This window comes from Bombyx mori, chromosome 14 (genome assembly GCF_030269925.1).
Source record: "Bombyx mori chromosome 14, ASM3026992v2".
In the NCBI taxonomy this organism is placed as follows: domain Eukaryota; kingdom Metazoa; phylum Arthropoda; class Insecta; order Lepidoptera; family Bombycidae; genus Bombyx; species Bombyx mori.
Window position 1 is genome coordinate 9,422,723 of NC_085120.1, and position 19,370 is coordinate 9,442,092.

At 36.9% G+C, this 19,370-nt stretch overlaps 2 protein-coding genes across 5 annotated transcripts in view; one reads left to right on the forward strand and one right to left on the reverse strand.

Moving 5' to 3' along the window:
• LOC101744503 (uncharacterized) overlaps positions 1 to 19,370 on the reverse strand; it is a 113,418-nt gene that overhangs the window by 40,641 nt on the left and 53,407 nt on the right. For 3 of the 4 annotated variants that reach the window (XR_005245451.2, XM_038015344.2, XM_038015345.2), the window contains exons 2-3: positions 2,541 to 2,676; positions 669 to 846 (exon numbers count right to left, since the gene is read on the reverse strand). Coding sequence is in view for 2 of the 4 variants with exons in the window: in XM_038015344.2 (XP_037871272.1) it covers positions 669 to 846; positions 2,541 to 2,676 (314 nt within the window). In the remaining 2 variants the exon portion in view is untranslated. Of the gene's footprint in view, positions 1 to 487; positions 500 to 668; positions 847 to 2,540; positions 2,677 to 19,370 lie in introns of those variants that run through there. The other variant, XM_062672134.1, reaches the window with a different exon arrangement.
• Positions 1 to 19,370, forward strand: part of LOC101742537 (RIB43A-like with coiled-coils protein 2) — an 87,445-nt gene that overhangs the window by 1,924 nt on the left and 66,151 nt on the right. The gene's annotated exons all lie outside the window — the stretch shown is intronic.

A 19,370-nucleotide genomic window follows, 5' to 3' on the forward strand; every position in this document is an offset into this window, starting at 1 on the left:
GACGTTGTCACGTTCAACTATCGTCAGTAAACCGACTTTACAGACAACCGATTTTTTTTATTTTTTTCCAGGTTAGATTATATGATCTGCGATACGATTTACGTTGAAGCTATTTTTTTTTCGCCACAATGCAGTTCAAGAAGCAAGGCTCATAAACGAATTGGATAGTTGAATGACCTTTATTCCTTCTTAACAGTCAACCTAAGAGTTTTAATTTCACTTTAACCAGAGAACAGACTGCAGTAATACATAGTAACGTCAATGTTCACGCGCCAAACAAATTGTATACGCTAAATACACTGCGGAAAATAGAACAGTACCTACATGCATAAGTCAGACATTTCTAGGACTTTTAAAATATATTTTTATCAATCCCCAAACGTACACAGATTTAAAATTCAATTTAAAATTCGATTGGTTTTAATAGGTACAAAGTGGAATATAATCAGACGAAAGGTTTTTTTGGTCAATTATATTGAAAACTTACCTCTGAATTGAATTCCCTGAAGTCGAAATTTTTTGGGACTTTTAAAATATTTGTTTATCAATGTACATCCCTAGACGTACATAGATTTAACATTAAAGTTTAAATTCTATTGGTTTAATAGGTACAAAGTCGGAATATAACCAAACGAAAGCTTTTTTTGTCAAACGTATTGAAAAGTTACCTCTGAATTGAATTCCCTCCATGGCGCCAGTTGGGTCTCCGTTTCCCGTGAAGACACGAACAAAGCCACCTTCTGCGGCCGCAAGGCTCGTAGGAACATGGGTAAAGAGGCGCCGAGGACCAAAACATCTTCAGGAGAAGCTCCTACGGCGCTGCGTATTATACTCTTCGATTCAGATCTGACGACAAGAGAAAACTAAAGTCTTTCGGTAATATTCAAACAACTGTTTCTATGATACAATACAAGATATATCGTCGTTGTCAAACCTTTTTTTTTCTTTTCCTATCTATACTGATAGCCTTGAGAGGCTATTTCAGCTTCACCCTAACGTGTGTAGGTGAGCTCCGGGGCTCAAACCGGAGTGTTGCTAACACTGACCCTAGCAAGAGCAGTGCTTCATAGAATCTACCACCGGATCGGAAACGCGACCCGCTGAGAAGATCCGGCGAGAAACTCAGTGGGCTAACAGTTATCAAACCAAAATCTGCTATGTGCATTTTTTTAGATTTTTACTTTTTGACCTTTACGTATAGTTTACATCCCTATCTACCGTATAAAAAAACTGTTATGTGTCTATCTATAGCTTTAATATTTATCTATAGATTGCATCTGATATAGTTCTTAAAAATTCACCTTCATATAAAATTTAATACGAAAATGTTTTTACTCGTTAATTCAAAATAGAGTTTTTGCACACAGCAGACTTTGGTTTGACAGCGACGATATGACAGATACCTGAATCTCGCTAATGACATTTGAATATCTGTGACCTTGCTCGTTCACGAAGCCCGCTATAGAAAGCAGAGTATTAAATACACTTGACATTGGCGAAATCTAAAAGGAAACGCCATAAACCTAAGAGATAGATAGATAACAAGATAAGCTTGCATTTGTACAAGTTCTGAACAACAACATTCGAACCGTCGGTCTACCCAGCAATAACATACGCTTGGTTGAAGATCTTCCCTTCGTCGTAATACCCAGACATCAATTTAGTGTTTTCTTCGGTATTCGCGAGCCGTAGGAATAATTAAAACTACTTTAAATATCATTCGTTCGTTCTGTGTGAAAAGAAACGTAAAAGTCAAATTTTTTCTTTAATAGCCAAATAGACGGTAATTAGCACAATACTCAATTATCAACGAATAACACTTTAGTCATTCGCAGCCACGAAAAGTGTAATTGTGTTCGTAAAGTCGAAAATAATATTATGACAAAAAAAAAATACAAGATAAAAAAATTGTTATAATTAACCACAAAGTAATGATTACATTTTCAACTCCATCATATAGTATAAGCAAATTATTTTGAGATTTTTAAAATATTGCGTAAGTGCCGGATATACTCGTGTCACAGAGTATGGTGTATGATGTAACAGAACCCATCATTTTTGACTAACCAGCCCACTGAGTTTCTCGCCGGATCTTCTCAGTGGGTCGCGTTTCCGATCCGGTAGTAGATTCTGCGAAGCACTGCTCTTGCTAGGCTTAGGGTTAGCAACGTCGTCAGGTTTGAGCCGCGTGAGCTCACTTACTTGTTAGGATTACGCTGACATAGCCTCTCAAGGCTATCAGCTTCTTTTTTTATTGCTTAGATGGGTGGACGAGCTCACAGCCCACCTGGTGTTAAGTGGTTACTGGAGCCCATAGACATCCACAACGTAAATGCGCCACCCACCTTGAGATATAAGTTCTAAGGTATCAAGTATAGTTACAACGGCTGCCCCACCCTTCAAACCGAAACGCATTACTGCTTCACGGCAGAAATAGGCAGGGTGGTGGTACCTACCCGCGCGGACTCACAAGAGGTCCTACCACCAGTAATTACGCAAAGTATAATTTAGTAGGAAAAAAAAAATTTTTTTTTACTAACCTGTAAATGTCGCTTTGGCCGGAAGTGTACGAGAGCGCTGTACACCTAGTAGCATGTGTCGGCAGAACGTCTCTAACGATGTAATCCTCGATGAACTGTAATCCGCGTCCAGACCCGCTGAAGTCGCAGTACACGACTGTAACAACAGATAGAATGGCTTATGATTCTGCTCGTAATAGCATGGAAGATTCTAGATGGAAGCAATGCGTCAACGTAAAGGTGTAAAAAAAACCACCTTAAGATATAAGTTCTAAAGTCTCAAGTATAGTTACAACGGCTGCCCCACCCTTCAGACCGAAACGCAATACTGCTTCACGGTAGAAATAGGCGGGGTGGTGCTGTTACCTACACGGTTTTATGTTTATCGTAACATTGAACTACTGAGTGACTCTGGTAGAAAAATCGCCGCTGTATCGATGTCCAAAGATTCGCAATTTCCACATTATAGTTTAAACCTACTCGCGATCGTAATATTTTCCGTACGTACGATAAAGATAAAACAATTAATTATACAAAACTAAACAACAAATTATTATATTTACACAAAGTTAAGAATATTTAATTACGTTAAATACGTTAAGGCTTTATCAATAATCGCATAATGTTATCACATAACAACAAACAATGGTGAACTTGTATTTGTTATTCACGTCTGTTGATAAGATCTAAACAAGACGACCTTAGTGATCACACACGAGCCAACTGCAAACGGGCGATGAACTTTATACAATTGTTCTTCTACGAAATTCTCTTTGCATAATCAAGTTGAAATGTATTGAATAGAAACATACAAATCGATTGGGGATATGGCTCATGCCTACTAATCTATATATTAATATGTGAAGCAAAAACTTTGTACCCCTTTTTACGAAGATTGCGCGGACGGATTATAATGAAATTTCCCACACTAATAGAGAATATATAGAAGAAGTGGAGAATGCTAATATTTTTTTAAAATTATGGATTAATAAAACATTAATCAATAAAGAAAACATTATGCACACTACCATGTATTTGACACACACGCATAGGTACACTCTTTGTTTCTTATCAAACTTTTGTTATTGCTTAAAGTCTGTGGTCAAATTGAGAATAGGTTAATATTATTTAACTTCATTAATATTTGTCTATAGTATAGTCTTGACTAAATCTGTGCCTATAGAAATATAATAGTCTTTGACAATAGAACGGTAACAATGTCCAAATTTATAATTTCAATTAATTATAATCGAATTTCACTACTGCAGGACCACTAGTTAGAAGAAATGTTTCTATTAATCCTGATTCAGACGTACATAAAGTGGCGGAGACATGTGGATGCGTTTTTCCTTACTCTAGTGACCTCGAGGCGTCATACTAGATTCACAAAACGGGTAGGTGAGCTCACGGAGCACGATCGGATCGTGTTGAACGATGCACCGGTGTTCGAATCCCGGGCGGGCACCAATTTATCTAATGAAATACGTACTCAACAAATGTTCACGATTGACTTCCATTTTATGTGTGAATAAGTTTATCAGATATGATCAAATAGAATTGGAAATAACAGCTCTATATGTAACGGCAACAGAAATAGCGGCTATTTGATCCGTAGTTTCCATGTCTCAGTTCTACAATACAATGGCTGCCCCACCCTTCGAACCGGAACATATTACTGCTTCGCGGTAGAAATAGGGTGGTGGTACCTACTCGTGTGGCCTCACAAGACGCCCTACTAAGTAATAGTAATTCATAACAATCTACCAATACCATTACCGTATCAAGTCTTCACTAAAAACTGGGCTACTATACAGCTTTGCAGCTGTCAAAAAGACATATAAGAACATGCAGTTTTCATCCAAAAAACAATTCTATTTCCAGAAAATATTACTGTTTTTCCTTATTGTTGCGTAATTTCTAATTAAAAAAAAAACGACAATCTCGCCCTTTTCGAGATTCTATGATTGCATGGTTGAGCGCGCAACCAATTACAATTAACATTCCCACAGTAATTTTCCCGCGTCGATTTATTAATGGCGAAACAAACGTCAAATGCAAATCTATTGGTTTTTTTTTATCGTCACGTGTAAATACCATGTTCTTGGCTGTAAAAGTCACGTTAATTTCTTCTCTATGATCACCGACGCATGAGCATATTATTATGCGTATGAGCACCGACCTATGCCTGACAACAGAATGCCATAAGTGGATAATTCAGCGTCTACAAATCTAGATGTAAAAGTTGATGTATACAGGTGTAGACTTCGAAACGGCTGGATTGATTTCAACAATTTTAGGAAATCTTAAGATTGCTCCAGCGGCTAATCCTGTTTGGTGGCAATCGGATCAAAACAAAGATCGGCCAGCAAATCGGACCAGATTTATAGTAAATCATAAAGTAGCTAAATATTGTTAAATTATCCGAATCTAGTTTGCGCTTTTAGGCGAATAGAAACAGTAATAGCGTCTTTTGTAATAATAATTTATATAATAAATTTAAATAATAATGTAATAGTAATAATCTCATTGAATAAACAATATAGTTGTTGGTGTTATGCAAGAATATGTTGTATCTAGACATCAATGAGATTGGACTAAAACAAAAAGATGTTCATATTATAAAGTAGTAGATATATTACGCACGAATACATCTAATAATATTAAAATTAGTGTTTTTTTTTAACTTTATTGTGTGAAAAAAGAGACCGCTTTATGCAAATACTAGCGACCCGCCCTCGCTTCGCTTCGGAAACATTAAAACACACATGAAACCACAAAAATAAAATAATTTTTTTTTAAAAAAAGTAGCCTATGTTCATCAATGACAATGTCGGCTTCTAATGGAAAGAGAATTTTTCAAATCGGTCCAGTAGTTTCGGAGCCTATTCGAAACAAACAAACAAACAAATCTTTCCTCTTTATAATATTAGTATAGAAGTATAGATTAGTATAGATGTATAAGCTGAGTTGAATAATTAATATTTAAATGTTAATTTGAAGAAGTTGTATATATGTATTTCAAACGTAAACATGACAGAGTTCAGTGTTGATCATTCATTAGTAAGCATCAAAACATTTTCAACGGAAATGTTACATATTTATTATTCATTAAAAGAAGCGGTCGTGCTTCCAGAATTTAAACTTCTTTGCAAAAATAAAGATTTACATAATTAATTCGAGTCACAACCAACATAATAAATACATTGTTAATAATTATCATATATTCAAAAACAGATTCGACTCGTAATAATTAGAATTCAAAAGAGGCTGTTTGTTTACTTGAAAAATCACATTGAAACACATTAGGTATTCAGATTCGATTCAAAAACATTAATCGTAATTATTTATTTGGTTGGCGAATTGTACCTAAATTAAATCAAAAATATGATCAAGGAATATACAATTTTAACTAGTAGGTCCTTTTATTAGGAAGGAAGGTTTACTGGTGTACCGAAGGTCTTTCAGTTTCATCAGGACAGGTGGGCGAGCAAAGGCTCAGCAGATCCTATTTGACAGAGACGATACAACGAACAAATACAGGCAGGGCAGAAATAATGTAAAGATGTCTTTAAAAGTATAAGTTTTGGGTGTTCATGTAATCTTTGGTTTGTTTTACAATATCCAAGGTTTGAAAGGTCCAGTTTTTATTACCCTTGTAGGCGGACGAGCACACGGCCCACCTGATGGTGAGTGGTTAACGTCGCCCATGGATGTCAACAATGCCAGGGTCACGGCACGCCGCTTTTTTTTCCTACCTATGCTGATAGCCTTGAGAGGCTATTTCAGCTTCTCCTTGACGTGTAGGTGAGCTCTCGGGGCTCAAACCGGTAGTGTTGCTAACAATGGCCCTAGCAAGAGCAGTGCTTCGCAGACCGGATCGGAAACGCGACCCAATTAAGTACTCTCCACAAACATCGTTTAAAAAAACGAAAGATTAGTTTTAGCGAACAGATTCGATTATGTTTATGTAATAAATTTTGAGGATTGTAGATACAAGTTTTTTTTTTAAATAAACCACCTAATTATAAAGTTTAAGCCGGTGTAAAACGTAAATATTTGTCCTTGTTCACGCAAAAATAATAGCTGTTTATACCTAAATTTAAATGAAATTAATGGGAATTATTATTTTTGAAATGTCCATGGATTTGATGAATTAGTTCGGGACATAAAATTTATGTCTCAATCTCTCTATGTGTCTGAAGGTTGTATATTTCATAGTCGCGATGTTATTTGATCAACATTATTCATCATAAAAACATTTCGTTCTCATGTTTTATGAATAGCACAGGAAATAAATTAGATTTCGCGTCAACTTTCTGACAATTATCAATTTCAATTAATTTCTGTGCGAAAATGTACTATTGTAACTTTGATAGTAAGGTTTTTTTTGCAATATTAATAAATGTGCCGTTTAAAACTATTTACACAGCTAACTAAACCAATCTGACTGTTGTATAAGTAGTAAGTAATATGTCATAACAACTGGATGAACTGATGACATCGCAAAAGCTATGGGTGTTTTTTTCTTTTTATATTACCTTTAATTCGATTTACAATCTACATATTAATAATTAATAACTTTCTATGCGCACAATACTACCAACAAGACGACGTACAACAGGCCTGCTTTTTTTTCCTACCTATGCTGATAGCCTTGAGAGGCTATATCAGCTTCTCCTTGACGTGTAGGTAAGCTCACGGGGCTCAAGCCGGGAATGTTGCTAACACTCGCCCTAGCAAGAGCAGTGCTTCGCAGAATCTATCACCGGATCGGAAACGCGACGCGAGTAACTGAATAAAAATTGATTTATGACATATTTTCCATATTTGAAAGTTTAAATGGCTCTCCTGTAAAGTTGCAAAAACGTTGCTTAAATGAGGCCTATAAAATCAAAGGCAGCTAAACGCCATAGTGTAGTAAAATGGATTAACTATGGCGCCGTCTTGTTTAGTTAGTTGGACACGCTTTAGTATTTTCATGTTATAACAAATACAGCTAAATCTCTAGCAAATTCAGTTCAAAAATTTAATTTTGACTCTGTACTCAAATATAAACGAAGTTTTACCATTTAAAATTCAGATTATTAGTAATATTCTCATTCTTTATAAATCTGCTTTAAAATAAAGAATATCGTAGCTACCCGAACAAAGTTATTTCAGTTTCTCAAACCGGGAGTGTTGCTAACACTGGCCCTAGCAAGAGCAGTGCTTCGATGGATCAGGACGATCCGTAATGAAGTGTTTAGGGCCGATTTTTGTAGTTTACCTCAATATTTGACAGAATTGGATTTAGCTGCCTTTGATTTTATAGGCCTCAAATAACCTTTCACCCCTTGATATAATGATAGTAAAAATGCGAGATTCAAAGCGTAAATGTAATATCGCGTTAATCGAAGAAAATACTATCGTCTCTTACTCTTTGTACTCTTACTTAAGAAGCGTCTTTGGCTCACCGTTAGGTTTACAACACGTAACAAATGATCAAGTCACTAAACAAAACACTACGCAGAACAATGGAAACATTTATTTCGTGTTTTTTTTTTATTATCGCGAATCCGTCTAGTAAATAGCGAATAGTTTATCTGTGAGGGAAGTGTTCAATAACAGAACTGTTGTTAAGGCGTATCAGGGCGTGAGCTGAGCGATAAGATAACTTATTTGATCATTACTCAGTTTGCGAGTAGTTTAAAACTGTTTTTTTTTTTTAGAGTAATCTATGTATTGGCATTAAGATTAATTCTTAGCAACAGCAAAATACTTATCATTGGTGATCGACAAACACCAAAAAGAATTCAGGTCACGTCGAATGTGTGATTTTCCGCGGGCATGTTGACAAGATCATGCAAATTATATATGTTAATACTTAGTTAAATAATTATCCATTAAACGAATACACAGACTTCTTGTGGGTGTGTGGGTGTGTGTTTGTGTCAAAGCATTTATTTGTACCGAATCGGTTATTTTGAATCAATATATTGAATGTATCTCTCGTGTTAGAATTTTTTTAGGTTTGAGAAGTCACTGGTGGCCCGGAGGCCTTTCCAGTTTTACCAGGGCAGGTGGGCGAGCAAAGGTTCAGCCAGGAGGGTTGGGATTTCCTAACAACTAGCCGAGCGCCTCCAAAGGAGACCTAACGAATCAAGAGTAACTGCTTCGCGAATGAATTTACTACCGGATAGGAATCGCGACCCGCTGAGAAGATCCGGCGAGAAACTCAGCGGGCTGATGCTTAGGTTAGGTTGCACGTCGAACTCTTTGCCGAGTTCGACGAGTACGGTTACCGGGCTCCCTACTCCTGGTGTTAGAGCTGAAGGAGTCAACGTGTTAGATGTAGCAGATTTTAAACTACAGACAATGTGTTCCACATTTTTCATAGTTATGTTTGGAAAGGCTTATTAAAATGTGGCGCGGATAGGTCCCGCCATTTTGTCTATTTCTGCCGCAAAGTGGTCTCGAGATCCGGTCTGGACGACTAACGTAATCCGGTCATCCAAATACATTAATTGTATCCACTCATGTTGATGGTATTATGACAGAAACTTTCCCCGGAGTGTCAATAACAGATTTGTGTAACATGACAATCTGGTGAATCGTTTGGATAGGCAAACAAAAAGTGGATCATAACATTATTGTAATTGGTTTCTACATATTTACCATACACTACATAATAGACAGTTAATCATAAAATGATAAAAATAATATTAATAAAATTTTATAAACAATACCGCGACTTCAGTTCGAAGTTCAATAATATCCAAAACATTTATAGTCTAAATCAGCCTTTCCCAAAGTGGGTGATAACGCCCCCTTGTGAGCGCTGCAGGCCTAATGGGGGGCGGTAAGAGACCCAGAAAAAAATTAGGGCGTTGTGTAGAGGCTTGGAAGGCGATTTGTAATTTCATCTAAGAGGACTCTTAGATACCGACTGAGCTCTCGCTATAGTGGTTATTAAGTAGGTAGACAAAATAGGGGCGCTAAAAAATAATTTATTCTCAAAGTGGGCAGTAAACAAAATAAGTTTGGGAACCACTGGTCAAAATGAATTGTTTAATCAATTACATATGAGTTTAATTTTTTTTATTATCTTAATGGTGTTCTGTAAACAGTTTCATAACCACATAATAACGAATTGATTTCATTTTGGCCGAGTTCACGTTTCGATCAAGGCCATTTGACGCTATTTCAGAATTAGGCGAGTAAACAAAACCAAGCGACCATCGTATTATTGATCGAAGATCGTTCAGTTTAAAAACACATATTACTGTTGTGAGCGGCTTAGTAATCGAGCCCGAAATTGGTAACGTTATACGTATACATACACACAAACTAGTTTTTTTATTTTATTGCTTTGATGGGTAGACGAGCTCACAGGAAACCTGGTGTTAAGTGGTTACTGGAACCCATAGACATCTACAACGTAAATGCGCTACCCACCTTGAGATATGTTCTAAGGTCTTAAGTATAGTTACAACGGCTGCCCTACCCTTCAAACCGAAACGCATTACTGCTTCACGGCAGAAATAGGCAGGGTGGTGGTACCTATCCGCGCGGACTCACAAGAGGTCCTACCACCAGCATAATATATGCTGCATATAGCATTAAAGCATTTCTTTTACTTGTTGTATGTATGCTTTACTCGACAATATTTGTTAACCGGCCACTGGTCATTAAACTCGAAAAAATGTCATTACGTAAACAAAAAATGTGACATAACATGTACAAACACGATAGATACAATAAATTTTATTAATGAATATTTTATGTGAGCGTGAAAAATTGAAATTTTAAATATCTAGTATTTGTTTGTTTGTTTCGCCTATTGGACGGGCAAAGAGAGCACAATTATACAGCCAAATCTATTGTAACTAATACCAGGTTGTATGAAAAGAGTAATTCAACTGAATACGGAAATACAAAATTGATTATGGAATAAAACGAATGAAATAAAAAGTAATGGAATCGCATATCCCTTTGTTTTTAATTTGAGACAAGACATCGTGAATGTTGTATGACATGAAATAAAATAACCTCTCAATTAAAATAGTGAGAATTTATTGACAGTTTATTGAACTTTTTTGAAAAAACCCGCGTAGTTACCTCCCTTATTTGCGTACTTTCTAATTCTAGACAGTTAATAAACCACCATTATTACGCATCTGAAATCTGAAGAAGCACTAAATTAACAAAATCAAACAATTCACTGAATTTGACGCCTCACATTCCCGCTAAAAATCAAATATGTACCTACTTATTACAACATTTACCGTAACATTTATTTAATAATATCTTTTCTAGTTTTTCAACATCGAGCACAGATTATCACGCGCTTAGTGCACGTGCGTACGAAAATAAAATGTCATAAACGTAAATCTAGTTTTAAACTCTCCCGGACATCACAGGGACCTTGATTTATCGTTATAGAAATAATTCGGCACACGAGAACACGAACAAAATCCCACAAAATATCGTTCCATTAAACCTACGGAATATATATAACACAGTACTACAATTTGTTTGAATTAAATTTTCTCTGAATTTTGCAAGCGAACGAAATCAATTTTATTTTCTCATGAAAAAGGTTTCAACTGTATTAGTTAGAAACTTTTTTTTTAATTCCTAATTCTTTTTTTTTATTCTTTAGGGAACGTTATTCCATTTTTAAATTGCAGACGCATTTTAAAAGTTACAATATGTAGGTAATCACGCGCTACATAATATTATTATTTTGTAATTATTATACTTTTGTTTGAATCGTACAAAATCGCAACCGCACAATACATTATGAGAATTGTATTCGATTATTTAAATTAAACTATGAGTCACCCGTTAATTAAAGCATCACAATTAAAAAGAGGAATTAAAATTTAACCTATATTCTGAACTTCCACGTGTATTCGAACACAAACAAATAATGAAAACATGTAACGCAAAAGCGACCTATATACATTTACGAAGGTTCAAAAATCAACTTTAACGTGTTGTCGTAAAATTGATTTTCCCGTAATCATAAATTAGACAAGCAGCCTTTAGCGAATAGAACAATGATTCGAAGCAATAAAAATTTGCGTCGCAAATTCCGCATACTCTGTAACAAAGGATCAAAAACAGGTGCTATATTAATTACATCAATTGTTTGATTTTTGTTTGTACCGTTTTAGTCATTGATATTTATAAAACATAAATATATAGGTCGTTAAGAGTATTTTTTTCAAATGTTTTTTCACAATACAAAATACTTGCTTTTATTCAAACTTAGTACAGTTTGGTTCCGGTCACCGTCTTCGTCGAACCCGTCGCTTGCGACGAAGGGCTCGACGAGCGAATTAACCCACAGACACAGCCCACTGAGTTTCTCGCCGGATCTTCTCAGTGGGTCGCGTTTCCAATCCGGTGGTAGATTCTGCGAAGCACTGCTCTTGCTAGGGTCAGTGTTAGCAACACTCCGGTTTGAGCCCCGCGAGCTCACCTACAAACGTTAGAGCGAAGCTGAAATAGCCTCTCAAGGCTATCAGCATAGGTAGGAAAAAAAAAAGTTTGAATTTTCATTTCGGTAATAATTAAACAAACAAACAATTTTGAATCCCAACCAGTTAATTTGAAGATACATAAGACCACGAACAAGTGAACGCACTGTCGCGGTCGTAATTGTTACAGCAGAAATACGCAACGTTGCCCGGGTCATGTTATGTAATGATAATACGTATACCACTTTAACCCAGGTTATAAAATTTGCACGAAATTTGTGTGACTGCGTTACAAAGATTCAAACCGGAAAAAAAAACATTTTTGAAGCGAAACTTCTTTGGGCGCGTTGAGAGTAAATTTTAACTCGCGACAGATTCGTTACGGCTAGAGAGAAAAGATACAATTTAGGAAGAGAGAGAGTGAGAAAATAGACAGAGCGTCTCGCGAACCACTCGACCGTGGAGAGAGTAATAGCTGGATCGTTTCTCTTACACAGCACTCCCTACTACAAGAGAAATTTGATTTAAGGATGAAAAATGAAGAAAACCACAATACTACACACCGCAAGAGAAGTTTCACTTCTTTCAAGTACACCAAGTGGCACGCGAACCATTTCTTTTTTGTTAATATCCGGTACTAGCCAATTTTTAACATTGGCCGAACTACTCCGACGCCTGGTTCTCAAAATTCAACTGAACGGAAATTCATTGCGTGTAAAATTAAAATAAATAACATGTTTACGACATATCACCCGCTGATACATAACAATTAACCTCACGTTATGACACCATACATTGTAATTCATTTTTATATAGACTTAATGTAAGTAATTAAGTAATTAATTGCATGTTGCAGTTGTTGTTAGTTGCGTGTTGCAGTCAAAATGCCCACCATTTTGACTGTAACACAGTTTTAATTACTGGCATGTACCTACGTCTGGTAGGACTGGCGCGTAGGTCACCGGTGCCCTACGCGGCGCACTGATATAATTACGAGTAGGTATGTCGATTTCTGTTACTAAGCGCCTAACTTTGTCTTCTTTTCTTTTGAATATATGTTTTAGTCTTTTAGGTCTCTTAGAAATAGATTCGTTCTCAGCATCTTCGGGTTCGTCGTTCCCAAAGTCTACTACACATTCCAGCGCCTTAGTAACAAAAATCGACAAAATTACTTTAGTGCGCCGCGTAGGGCACCGGTGACCTACATGACAGTCAAAGGATTAACTAATGGTGTTCCAAGCCTGTTATCATAATCTTGAAGACGGCTAGTTGTTTGACGTATTAACTATTATAATAAATTTGCTTTTGCCCGCGACTCCGTCCGCGTGGAATAGTTACTTGGCATAACGCTAAATTTTAGCCCCCACTTCATTTACGTACAAAGTGAAAATATTTTGAAACATTCTTTATAGGTGTTTCACTTGTATTGGTCTTACCATGATTTTATATAGCCTATAGCCTTCCTCAATAAATGGACTATCTAACACTGAAATAATTTTTCAAACCGGACAAGTAGTTCCAGAAATTAGCGCTCTCAAGCAAACAAACTCTTTAGCTTTTTAATATTAGTATAGATTCATAAATAAATCTTCAAAAAAAACAATGTTCTACTTGTCACCTTATAACAAACCTGTCTCTTAAGAATAACTCAGTCGTAATTACATACATAAATAATCGAAAATAATTATTAAAATATATCTGGGTGATTATTTGTAGTCTATCTATATGTAGTATCATTTCTCCCCTTATTTCCCTGCTTTGCCTCAAATGAGTCGATAAAAGTCGTAATTGGTTCGTAAGTAAACACGACGCTGGCAATAATGGCATTGCAAGAACACGATTGCCATATTGAAATAAAGCAGAAGAAACAATCGTAAATGAAGTTCGAAAATCAAAATGCAAAAGTACATACGTAATAGAAAAAAAAAGAAACAAAAAAAAAAGACAAAACGGCAGTCTGAACACATCGGAACAAGTTCCGTCCTATCAACCTTGACTCGTATTATGTATGCGAGACACGTGGCTAATATCAGCTCTTGCTGCCACTCAGAACACAACAGATAGACACATTAATTCGCTAATGCCATGAAGATTTTCCATTTAAGCTATCTAATTACGGGGACACTACAAAACACTTTTACGTTAATAATAGATTAGATACCCAAATAAATTAGAGCCCAGATAAGATCTAATTATATAGACGAACTTGTCAACATAAAATTTCTCTCATTGCGTTAAGTACATTTACAATGACGCTAAAAAGGCTGTTAGTATTAGCAGAATTATCATCCAAAAATTTTTGGTCCATTATTTTTTTATTACAATTAAAATATTATTTATTTAAATATTTGGCTATCTATGCGCAGAGGACGTGGTAACAATTAAATCAAGGCAAATCAAGAAAACACTGATGTGTATGTGAAGTCCTGAAAAAAAGTTAAAGTTCAACTTCACCACAATCCTATATCATAAGGCAATCAAACACCAGGATAGGGTGACTACTTAAGACGCATCAGTGTGTTTAGTGCGAGCTTTGTAACTTCTCGATCGTGTAAAAGTTAACTCATATTTGTAAGGATTTGGAACAGCGTCCCTACGTTTGCCGCTAGTTAAAAAACTCGCACTTAGAACACAGATGGATAACAAGACACGTATTTATCATATTCATAACACATACGATACGTATCCACGAACTTCCTCTAACGATACCTTGTTTATTGGATTAATTTTGTAGATTATCTTTATCTGTTTATCTTGAAGCAACTATTATAGGTAGTTTTCCAATTACAGAGCACATAATGCGACTCAGTGGCGCACAATGCCGAATTATGCTGAAGCTTAATTGGAACGTGAATTAGTTTTCAAATGCATCAGCAGAGTGCGCTAAGTTAGCACAGTTTTAATTAACATTGATTATTACTAAGAAACTACGACGAAACAAAAAATTTTCAACATTATATAATATTACTAACGATAACATAAACAAAATTTCGATCAATGCCAACTTAAAGTTGTCCATTTTATGTCACTGAGTCCGTATCGATCACGCGACAGCAGTACTTTTGAGAGTGCTCGATTGTGCGAAGCGTTGCTTTAGTTGGAACATTCAACGTTGAGCATTATGCCGCTTAATGCGCTCTTGTGCTGTAATTGGAAAACTACCATAGTGTTCAAAGCTTGAGCACCGAAATAGTTGTATCGAACCACAATCGATTCACACACGGCATCGACACACACGGCTCACGTGCGAGTGTGACGCAACGTCCTAGACCCAAAAACGGGTTCGTTCACGAGATTACGTAAACGAAAACTTGAAAATAACAAACACGTTTTAGCCAATTCAGACAATTTAGATTAAAGAAGACGGTTATGTTTTTGACGTTCTGTTTTTTATCGCTCACAATCACATACGCGTTGGTAGATCGACGATCGGTGTATATCAAGAGCAATCAAGTGTTATGAGTGTTATGCTTATCGGAGCCCATAGACATCACCCTGGCCTGTAGAGTCAAAGTCAGAATGAATTATATTTGAAACCGAAGCAGGCCAAATAGTGGTATTTTCCCGGAGATGAAATCCCGTCTTATCATCAGGACGGGTACCGGCGAAGGTGGACTTTCGGCGCGCACTGCGGTACCGCAGGGCTGGTGTAGCCGGTGTGGTGGAGCTCGATGGGGTTTAGTCGGTAGTTGGTTTTGGGGGCGAGCGCCTCGCGCGCCTTTTTCAAGGCGTAGTCTCCTGCGAGGAATTCGGGGAGGTGGAGGACCTTGGCCCTGCTCGTCCCCCTCTTCCTCTCAGGAGGCGCCGGAGTCCGACATAACCCGGTTCGTTACCCCACCGGACCGGGTCTCCGTAAATGGATTCCCCAGCGTTAAAAATAAAAAGGCCAAATAGTGGTATCTCCCGTATGCTCTTACAATACCTCGTAACATTAGCATAGGTTGGTTTGCGATATAATACTCGAAAATGCTGCTGTCAATTCTCCGAGAATCCCTTAGTTGTCATCCACAATGACATCCACGGAAAGAGAGGCGGTGCCATCCTAGATTGACACCGCATATTTGATGAAGATCATTTTGAACATTGAGAACGCCATTTCTGTAAGGATACTACTATCACAGAAAACTGATAGGGAAAGTGTCTTGCGATCAATAGCCGAAGTTAATAATCATTAACATTTGTAAGCTGAAGCGTTGATAGCATAGAACAGACAGTGTGTAACGTGCTGAAGAGTATCTGATAAACGAACAATATAAGTCAGTGATACGAATGATAAAGCAACACTAGTCAACATGTACACACAAACACGAGAAGAATCCATTGTCTCGTACAGAATTGCGAACGTACGTGACTTGGGTACATATATTATAAAACATTTTCTTTTACAAACAGTTCATTATGTTTCTTTTATTGTTTAGATGCGTGGAGGAGCTTAAGGTCCTTTCTTCTTCTTGCTTCGGTCTCCTCAATACTGAGGGTCGTGACCACCTCCTCGCACAAGAGTTTATTACGGACCATTCCACGCCATTTGCTTCTATCTGCCGCCGAGTGTAGAGCATCGCGAACTGTGGTGTCGAGGGTAGTGTGGATCCGGTCAGTCCAACGTGTCCGGCCTCTACCTCATGGCCTTCTTCCATTCACCTTGCCAGTCATCATTAGCTTCTCCAAATTAATGCCTAAGGTCCATCTTGTGTTAAATGTTTACCGAAGCCCATTGATGACGTGAATGCCATCACCCAGCTTGAGAGGCAACAGTCCTAAGTCTCAGTGTTACAGTACAATGTCTACCACGCCCTTGAAACTGAAAGGCAATAGGGCTTTACGACAGAAATAGTCAAAGTTCCTATGTGTTCCACTTTGAGATTTAAAATGGCAGAAACCTTTGGCTAATGTTAAGTTTAAAAAAAAAGAACTTGCATAATGTAAATGGACAGAATCGAGAAATATTTTTCTGAGGGTATCACGGGTCGTGCGTATGATTAGAATACTGTATTTTACCCGCATTTTCATTTTAAAATCAAACCCGCAAAATTATAATTTGTGTAAGTACTGATGGTAAGAACTCTTATTAGTCCGCGCGGGTAGGTGCCACCACCCTGCCTGTTTCTGCCGTGAAGCAGTAATTCGTTTCGGTTTGAAAGGTGGGGCAGACGTTGTAACTATACTTGAGACCTTGGAACTTATATCTCAAGGTAGGTGACGCATTTACGTCGTAGATGTCTATGGGCTCCAGTAACCACTTAACACCAGGTGGGCTGTGAGCTCGTCCATCAATCTAAGCAATAAATGAACAAAAATTTTTTTTCAAGCTAATCTTCTCAATTCAGAGTCCTCTTCATTTGAATTCATTCAATATCTAGATTAACAAAGTTGCCGGGATCCCGTATGCTATTGTTTGATAAGAGCTGCGATGCGATAAAAATTATAGCTATTTTTTTTTATTCTAAACAAGTCTCGCATTCTAAATAAATTCAATGTCTCGCTTCCGCCATTGAAAAATTTCGTAACATATGTATTGTAACAATGAAACAATAAGTTGCTTCCTTGTTTGCGCCTGAAATAGATTATACTGGAACTAAAGTGGTTTTAATCTAATAAAACTATTCGTTTTGTATGGGGAAGACATCCAAAATTTCTCCAATCATGAACATATATGACAAAGTGAGAGAGTTCCATGGTGTTTTTAAAATGATGACGTCAGCATTGCTGATGACGTCAGAGGCTGATGACGGCGCGACCGACGGCGCCGCGTTGTTTTTACAAATGATAACAATATTACATTTGTAATGACAACACGGTGATCAAAGGATCCTAGAGATACTAAGATACTTGTATGAACCCGGATCAGGCTAAGGATATTTACTAGATAAGGCTGCTTATTATATGCAAGCTCCGAATTATCTTTTTTTTTTCCTACTTAAGCTGAGAGCCTTGAGAGGCTATTTCAGCGTAACCTTATCTAGTAGGTGAGCTCACGGAGCTCAAACCTGACGACGTTGCTAACACGAACCCTAGCAAGAGCCGTGCTTCGCAGAATATACCACCGGGTCGGGAACGCGACCCACTGAGAAGATCCGGCGAGAAACTCAGTGGGCAAGAACAGTAGTAGATATGACTACGGAATTATTTTTTTTTGGAAATGGAAAAAAGTACTGAGTAAGCTACATCAAATCCTTTTCTTGAATATTTTCCAGATTCAGTTAACGATGTTATCAAGAACTAAGAGTTACCGTAATCTTGCTAGAGTGGCCAGTGAACAAGAGGGACAGGAATATAGGGCCAAAATATCCCCGTCTCTTTCTAAAATGGCTGTTAAATACAAACATGCGGTTCAACCGAAAGGTCTCCCTATTTCGAACCCTAATCTAGCATGAGCTAATCGTGAATAATTAACAAAATTTCAAAATACCATGTCTGAGCTTCATGCGTACTTGACACGCGACTTTTGTTATGAATAATTCACTAACATAACCGCTTCGGTCTGATACTCTTTTAACAAATAAATACATTAAAATATAAGTAAGAACAAGAGTTGACTTCAACGAAATTAGTAGCTAATTAGTAGCTCAAATTAGAATATTAATCTACTATATATTATTATTACTACTATATATCTACTATTAGCTATTGATAAGTCGTATCTACGTGAGAGAGAATAAGACCCAGAAGATCATTTAAGACTTGTTACTATGCCAACGATATTTCTAATAAAAAATAGTTAAACCTAATAACAAAATGTAAGTAGCACTGCATTTAATACAATTTTATTATAAACATAGAAAAAAAATCAATAACATCATAGAATGCGTGCATGGCGTTAAGTTCGCTTTTGTACAATATTTTTGTGCAATAAAGAATTTTCATTCATTCATTCATTATTACTATGAAACGTATATAATAAACTTTTGAAGACTAGACACCGAATTTAGTCTTGTTTTAAGGTCATTTCCTGTATAAGAATAGCGCGACGAGTATATCTAAATATAAATTTAGCTTAAATTATCCATTTTAAATTTATTAGGATAACTAAATAGATATGTGACGAAGCATTTCTTCGAGCAAACGGTTCGAATTTACAGGACCTATAAACAGATCAGACCCTTTACAGATCTGTGGTATCAAAAAAAACAATTATTAAACCATATATACATATATTGATGTATATCAAGTTTGTTGTCTTTATTGCCCTGGTAGGCAGACGAGCATACGGCTCACCTGATGGTGAGTTGTTACCGTCGCCCACGGACTTCAGCAATGCCAGGGGCAGAACCCAGCCACTATCTACCGAGGAGGGCGGAAACGCGAGGAGTGAAGTTTTGTGACGTAACTTCTCGGGATCCTCCATAAAGTCCACTGAAAAAGTATCTGACAAAGTAAATGACCACCA